Source organism: Gossypium arboreum, chromosome 6 (genome assembly GCF_025698485.1).
Source record: "Gossypium arboreum isolate Shixiya-1 chromosome 6, ASM2569848v2, whole genome shotgun sequence".
Classification (NCBI taxonomy): domain Eukaryota; kingdom Viridiplantae; phylum Streptophyta; class Magnoliopsida; order Malvales; family Malvaceae; genus Gossypium; species Gossypium arboreum.
The window spans coordinates 141,620,855-141,628,814 of record NC_069075.1 but is presented as its reverse complement, the minus strand read 5'-3'; the positions used below and the strand labels follow the sequence as shown (position 1 = coordinate 141,628,814).

Here is a 7,960-nt window from a genome sequence, read left to right as displayed (position 1 = left end):
AGTTGTCATCGCTTTTTACACGTGTCATGGGTCCCCTCATTTTGCCACGTCATTTCTTTTAGGGTTAGCGACTACGGCCCTAGATATTTATTGGCTTACAAAATATCTAAACTAATATCTACTCCTTTTCTATAATTAAGTTGAAAGCTAGAGATAAGATTATTATAAGAAATTATTAACACTTAATTGCATCAGGCATCCTCGATCTATACTCCTTATTTTAAATTAGACATTCATTTTTAAATTTTTCTTAATTTTATCTTTAAATTATCAATGTCATATCAATAGAATTACCCATAATTCCTCCTCAACTTATACTTATAAATAAAATGATAATATACTTGATGCACTCGAACTCATATTATCCTATATTGGCAACAATATTTATGCCAATCCACAAAATATATTCTTAATTCTTGTACTTAAATAAAAATATAAAAATAATTTATATTGAATAAAAATTATATAATAATAAAAAGCAAGATATTTCATTAAAAATTATATAATAATAAAACCTAACGAAATAAAATTTATTTTATTCAATATCGCCCACCGATATTAAAATCTCACCCCATAAATATCAAGTGGGAAACAAAAAAGGAGGGTATAGATAAGGTTAGTAGTTTTATAATTTAAATAATGTTAATTTTTATTAATAAATATATTTAAAATTCTATATTAAGTAATATTAATAGTTCACATGTACTTTTATGCTAATATAATATTATTTTTCTTATATGACATGTCAATAAATAATTTTAAAAATATTTAAAATTCAAAAAAATATAAAGTATATGTAAACTGTCATTCGAGCTACCATGTTTAAAATTTTAACGTCTTAAGCAATAATTTGGTCAAATTTAATTTTTAAAAAGGTTGAGGCCAAATTTAAATAATAAAAAAGGTAAATTAACAAAAAAATATAAACATTGAATATGTCTTAAATCTTTTGAAATAGTTTTGAGAGATTAAATTTTAAAATATTAGATATTTTAAATAAAATATGAGATGATAATTAAGATAATTATGAAAGATTGAAGCTAAAATTATATAAAAATGGAGGTCCTCCTAAATGGTGTACTAAATTGAAAAGCATATCATATTTAAGTGGGAACATTCTTGCCTTGTAACGTCAAGCTATACTAATGGGACTACAATTATTCTTTAAATCGATTAAATAACTTTTCAACAGAAAATAATTCTTACACAATTTTTCAACGGAAAATAAGAAATCTCATATCCTATGCTTCTTTAATAATAAAATAATTATTCAATAAATATCTATTTGAATAATTATAATTATTTATTATTAATTAATATAATTTTAGTAGCAAGAGACGTAATCATAAATAGTGAAAACTCTTAATTCATTGTAAAGTTATTTGTAACTATTAAAACACTATATATTAAAAATGTCACATGCTGCCATCTTATTGGTTAATACAATCAATTTTTAACCCTATAAAAATTGAACCAAAAACCATAATAAATAGTTACCAAATTGGAACAAAAGAAATTACGTACAAAAGTGGAACAATAAGTATATTTTAAAACCAAATCATGAATTAAGCCATTTTTATTATAGCACACGTACAATATTTATTGGATCAAAATTAAATATTAAAGTCAAACTTAAATACTAAATTTGAAAAAAAAAAACTTCAGATAACAATTTGAACATTGGAACACCAAATGATATATTAACCCTTATAAAGAACAACTTTACGATATCAGTCATAACATCCAACAAAAACGATCTCTCCAACTGAAGCAACAATTGTTTCAACGACGACTAAAAAACGTGCTACCAATCGTGTCTTCTTCACTATTTTTAATGGACAAAAAAGGGTCACAGTTCGAAGGGAAAATTAACTTCTAGTAAAAAGAAAAATTACAGTCAAAATGGATTGAACATAATTTGGGCTTTACAGTAGCTCTTATACAAATCATAATCTTTTTGGAGAAAAGAAAAAACAAGGATAGTGGTCAAAGATGATTTGAATTTTTTAGCTGACCTTATTTATGTCTCCAAGCAGCAGTTCTTGACAAAATTCAATCTCAATATGATATTTCAACCCCTTTTTTGGGTGTTGCAAAGTGTGTACCTGAGATGAAACTAAGACCACCTATGCTCACAGACGCCGACAATGGAGAGCGCTCGGATTCAAGTTTCCTGCTCCTGGTCGCCTTCTGGCATTACTGTTTCTTGAAGATCTATTCGACCTGTATTAGTTGAAAGGAATTCAGGATCAAATATAGTCTGCATTTTCCAGCTTTTTGCAACGATTAGGTAATTGTTCTTGATCAGGACAAGTTTAAGATGGAGAGGACTTAAAACACTTGCAGATACAATCTACGGCAATGGAGAAAGACTTCGTGGCAAATTAAATTATGATATATTGCTACCTTGTAAAACAAAATAGAGCAAAGTAGATGGTTTTTTATGCTACTTGAGGCATATATAGTAACTAATATGTGAAGATGCATTATTTGGTAAAAGTACCATGGAGGCCCTATACTAGAAGTCGGATTGCATTTTGCTCCTTCTACTAAAAAAAAAGAGCAAATTAGTCCTTGTTTAGATTAAAGAGCAAATTGGTCCTATTAAAAAAGATCAAAGATGCCAGTGTTCACCAGTACAAATGGATGAAATTTTTAACAAAAAAGACTATTTGCTTTTTGATTTGACAAACAAGAACTAATTTGCCTATTTTTTAAATAGAGAGAGCAAAATACAATCTGACTCTTAGTACAGGGGTCTGGTCTCTACAGAACTTTTCCTTGCATTCTTTGCATCAATTGGCAATAGGCTATACTCGAAAACGATAAATCAAATAATAGTTTTCCGTGTCTTTGGGAGACTATTTCATCAATGTCCTAGTATTCTCCAATGACAAACACAAACGTAGATTACAAAGCTTTTTTCCTCGTGAATTCATGGATCATTCATGAATATATATATTATCATACCTAGCAAGGAAACGATAGATGGGACTTTTGAAGGTCCGTTAGATCTCATGTCAGTACCTGCAATGCATATGAAAATTAGATTTCCAGGTCCAGAACAAACATATTTGAAAAACTCACGATGCCATCATAGTATAGTACATATGCACAGTCACCAATAAAATACAAGAAAAAAAAACAAATCCATAACTACTGAGCACTAGATTTGTAAAATGAGAAAAATATGCCCAAGCTGGAAGCAACTTTAGCCTCCAGTGAAAATAAAGCACTAGAGCTTATAAAGTATAGCATACCTGAACTTTCAAGTGACTTAACAACGTCAGATTTCTTAAATGTAAATCCTATGAAATTGTTATCTTTTGACGTCAACATCTGCATCATTGAATGAACAAAAACATATCAAAATGTTTCAGAATCGGTCTAGTATAATGTAGTACCACGAGCTTTACTAGAAAGAAAATGAAAATTGGAGCAAAAACGGCCTTTACCTTCCTCCAAGGTCCCACTTCTGGTATTGAGGAAGGAGGGCCATCAATCTACCATAAAGCAAAGATGCAGTAAAATTAGTTTCACAGTAAAAAATTTAAAAGGAGTATGTAACTCAGATTCTTTAGCATTTAAAGTACTCACTTCAGGAAACTTCTCAAAATTTTGTGTGTCCAAGTCTCCAGTGACTGTCGGCTTATATGCAGCTTCAATCTCATATAGCTTTTCCCAAGGAACACCTTTGAACCATGGATGTGCCTGATAATTTCAAGACTTCAAACTTGTAATAAAATAAAATACTAACAAGCTCAGTCTGAGAAAGTAAACAATCTGATAGTAAAACACTGCATAGCGGCCACAATTAGTTTGTTAATGTACCGAATTAAGATCTAGCAAGAAGTCTTCTGTTGAGAGATATATGTTCACTTATAGTGGATGTGCAAAAGTATCATTCAAAGGACTTACCTTCAATTCTTCCACTCCTCTGGTGCCCAGGCGGGTTTCAACATCACAGAGCAGGTGACATATTAAATCCTTAGCCTCGGGGGATATTTTTGGTTCCTCAGGGAATTTCAAGCAAGTCCTCCAGTTGACAATCTGTCCAAAAGAGAAAGATTACTATATAGGGAACAGAGGAGGCTAACAAAATAACTAAGAATCAAAAACTAGGTGCTGAGCACCTTGCGGCATGTTATCCGAGGATCATCAGAACAAAATGGAGGATAGCCTATGAGCATCTCATACATGATTGCACCTAGAGACCACCAATCACACTCCATTCCATAACCCTTCTTTAAGAGAACTTCAGGAGCCATGTAATCAAGGGTTCCAACAGTTGAATATGCCTGCATAAACCAGATGTTAGCTGGTACTGAATGCAATGTCATGCCTGCTCAATAAATGAAACAAATGTGAAATCCAAAAAGTACAAAAGTTATTCACGAAAGATAATACCAATGCACGGCGGTTCCGTTTCCATTGTTGTAGTTGTTCTTTTGGCATCAACCAAGGGGGTCTTGCAGATCCTGACTGGACTTCAGCCTCATTGGTGTCCTGAGAAGTTAAATTTTCATCTTCCAACAAAATTGTTGAATACTTGTCATCTAGGGGTTTACACAAGCCAAAATCTGAAAGCTTCAAATGCCCATTCTTATCTAGTATAAGGTTATCTGGTTTAATGTCCCTACAGGAAAAACACGGTTAATAGTTAATATCTACACAGAGACTTTCTAGTTTCAAGTACTTCATTAGTCTGTCAAGGTATTTCACTATTAGTCAAGACTCTCTCATTAATTACAGTGCACACACTGGCATACATTCAAGAAAAACCACATCCTGCCACTGACCCACATCGAGACATACACCCATAGTAATCTTAGAAACATGTTAATAAAACATGATCAAGAGTAAATATCATCAAAGATACTTTTCTAGTTTCAAGTCCTTTACTAGTCGTCCTCTATTTATTCTGCAATTAGTCAAGACTCTGCATGCATTCAAGAAAATCTAGGTCCAGCCACCAACCTACATTGAGACATACACTTAGTAATCTCAGAAACATGTTAATAAAACAGATTACCTATGAATATAATTGTGTTGGTGAATCGAATGAATAGCCAAAATGCTCTCTGCTACATAGAAACGTGCTACATCTTCTGAAAGAATATCTTCCCTCATCAGTAGTGTCATGATATCACCACCAGGTAAATACTCCATAATAAGGTACAAGAAGTCAGAATCTTGAAAAGAATAGAACAGCTTTACAATGCATCGGCTATCAACCTCAGCAAGTAAGTTTCTCTCAGAACGAACATGCTCAACCTTGAAACAAAGTAAAATGAAAAATAAGGATAATGATTTGAACTTAATGTGTTGGTTTCATCATGATCCACCAAGAAAATCTATGAGCTGGTCTCATAAAGAGCCTAACCATTCCAAATCAAATGGAATTAAGATTTTTTCCATGTCAAATCTAATATTTTCCAGCTGCCTAAATCCATTTATACCATAGTACCAAAGAAAAATCAAAGTACGTGATCAAAGAATTGATATAATCAAAAAGGTTACTTAGGAGGTTACCTGTCCACGACTAAGCATCTCCGATTTCTTTAATTTTTTCATGGCAAAAATCTCTCCAGTACTTTTAGCACGACATAACCTAACCTGCATTTGTAACATTGAACCAGTAGTAAGTGCCAAGCCATCTACATTTGCAGATAATTCTAAAGCAGAATGGAAACAAGTTAAAAAATCCCCTATGAGTTAAAAATATCACTGAAAATGTTAATCAAGGATAAAGAGCTTTAATACAACAAACATTCGAAATATACCTCGCCGAATGCACCTTTTCCAATCACAGTCAATTGTTCGAAATCATCGATTCCTACTTTACGTCTTTGCAGCCTCATATATTCAGTTTCTCTCCTTTCCAAATTCCTCATCATCTCCTCTTGTTCTTCACTTGAAACCTTAGCTTCCTCAGCCCTCCTTTGCAGTGCTCGCCGTCTTAAAATGAACAGCAATGAATGTTAAAACTAACATTTTAAATTCTCAAAAGAACACGCACAACAAATTCCATCTAACCTAAACCATATCCACCTATTAAAATCCTAATTTCAATAATTACCTAAAACAACTAAATTCAACAAAAATATCAAATCAAAAGAGCAACACATGGATACTGTAAAGGCAACAATAATTCGGAATTACCTCTCTTTACGCTCTTGTAATCCTTGCAGGTAATTCTTATAATGATTCTCAATGAATTGTTTGGCGGCGGCAGCTTTTTGCCTTGTTACCGGCGAAGAAACGGAGACATCCGGATCCAAATCTAAGCCTCTACCAGCTTTCAAATTCAAAGCTCCTAATCTTACCGTCCCATCTCCACCGTCCATTTTTTCCCTCAACGAAATTCCAATCGAAGCACCAAATACCAAGCTTCAACTTTCAATTAAAAGAAACAAGTTCTACTACTAACAATAATAACAATTAAAAAGCATTTCAAATACAAAAATAATAGAAATGATAAATGAAGCTTGATCGGCAGTCACAGTATCGAGGAGAGATCTAAAGAGCTGTCACCTGTCAGTTGTTTGTGAAAATGACTCAAAGAACATTAAAAATAATAATAATTATAAAATATGAACTGGCAAACGTTAAGGCTTCTTCAACGAGTGCCATGGCACCAGCCCGCCAGAATATTCTGAATCTATAAATAAAATAATTTATAAATGGATTTGCATTTCAAGGTTTAAAAAAAAAAAAAAACTGCTATTGTTTCCTTCTGTTTGGAATTTGAATTTCGTTTTCATGGCTTGAGTGTACTCAACGCCATCGATTTCATTGCATGAAATCCGATTCCTGGAAAAATAATTTAATTTATTCTCTTTTTTATCGTTTTTAGACCGAAACCAAAAAGAAAATGAACGAAAAGAACAGAAAATATTATGAATTTTACGAAGTGGCGACGATCTACAGTGTCGGCGGAGATCTATAAAAAGACGAAAGTCGCGGTGAGGTTTATAAGATTTTTTATGAGGCGTGATGTGTACGCGCTTAGATATTAATTCAACGGTGAAATGAATTGGCAATTTGACAATTTGACTCTCTTTTTTTCTTTGAAGTTTCAATTTGACAAATTGTGGTGGAATGAGGTTGTTTTCCACTTTAGTATGGTAAAACATCAGCTTGGTAGAAGGAAGAATCAATGGGTTTTTTTAGCTTCAAATAATAGAATATTTACTATTAAACTTATATTTTAAAAATATAAAAAGTCAAAATTAAATTTTAAATCTAAGAAGAATATAAGGTTAAATAGGTAATATATGTCAATTTTTAACTGGTTAAATAAATTATTTTTCTAATATTTAAGAAAATAGGTCAATTTTAGAGAAAATATGTAAAAATACATCTAGTTGAACAAATTTTTTATTGACATTTCAGGGAAAGCGTACTCAATTAAACATGTTAAGAAAGCGTGTCCAACTCATTCACTTCAAAATCAACTTATTTTCTTAAACCTTAAAAGAATCGGTCTATTAAAACAATTACAAAAATCAACATATATTATCTATTTAGCGTGAATATAAAGAGTTTATATGATATATTTTAATCTAATAATAAATATAATTATGTAGAGCAACAGTGAAAGGCGGTCGAGGCAGACGCGCGTGGATTAAGCGTGTGAAAAGAAATGAGGGGATAAATTTTTGTGTAACTCGCCACGCATCAATTTGACATGGTCTGGGCTGGTCTCGTGCGTCAAAGGTGCTTTGATTTAACATAAACTTGCCACGTGGCTTCTTAACATGGGCCCCCTGATTTCTAATATTTAATCAAAGGCAAAATTATCGTGAAAGCATTAATAATTTGATTAGATGCTTAAATTAATGGTTTTGGAATTTATTTTAGCGCTCAAATTGGCATGAATTATGGGAAACAAACAAATACAAGTCACCCACTAGACTGGATTTGAGATATTAATTACCAAATCAATTTGTGGGCTACC

The 7,960-nt window shown here is 32.0% G+C and overlaps 2 protein-coding genes across 2 annotated transcripts in view; both read right to left on the bottom strand.

Moving 5' to 3' along the window:
* Positions 1 to 13, bottom strand: part of LOC108480969 (cold-regulated protein 27-like) — a 3,194-nt gene extending 3,181 nt beyond the window's left edge. Inside the window, exon 1 of the mRNA XM_017784127.2 lies at positions 1 to 13. This exon is cut by the window's left edge and continues 271 nt beyond it. The gene's annotated coding sequence lies outside the window, so the exon portion shown is untranslated.
* Positions 14 to 1,672: 1,659 nt separating this feature from the next.
* LOC108483352 (uncharacterized) lies at positions 1,673 to 6,980 on the bottom strand. Its single transcript, XM_017786703.2, has 12 exons — positions 6,163 to 6,980; positions 5,784 to 5,958; positions 5,533 to 5,616; positions 5,033 to 5,274; positions 4,408 to 4,636; positions 4,134 to 4,298; positions 3,919 to 4,050; positions 3,598 to 3,711; positions 3,456 to 3,503; positions 3,261 to 3,339; positions 2,971 to 3,027; positions 1,673 to 2,223 (listed from the first exon to the last, which is right to left on the bottom strand). The coding sequence occupies exons 1-12, from the start codon at positions 6,345 to 6,347 to the stop codon at positions 2,165 to 2,167; spliced, it is 1,569 nt and encodes a 522-aa protein (XP_017642192.1). The 5' UTR covers positions 6,348 to 6,980; the 3' UTR covers positions 1,673 to 2,164.
* Positions 6,981 to 7,960: the final 980 nt, after the last annotated feature.

What these genes read in the sequence shown, in the direction of transcription:
- LOC108483352 (XM_017786703.2), bottom strand. Translation starts at nt 6,347, where the DNA reads ATGGACGGTGGAGATGGGACGGTAAGATTAGGAGCTTTGAATTTGAAA. An exon ending in TTACAAGAGCGTAAAGAGAG is followed by an intron (nt 5,959 to 6,162) that starts GTAATTCCGAAT and finishes GTTCATTTTAAG; the next exon opens with ACGGCGAGCACTGCAAAGGA. An exon ending in TAAGTCACTTGAAAGTTCAG is followed by an intron (nt 3,028 to 3,260) that starts GTATGCTATACT and finishes TATGCATTGCAG; the next exon opens with GTACTGACATGAGATCTAAC.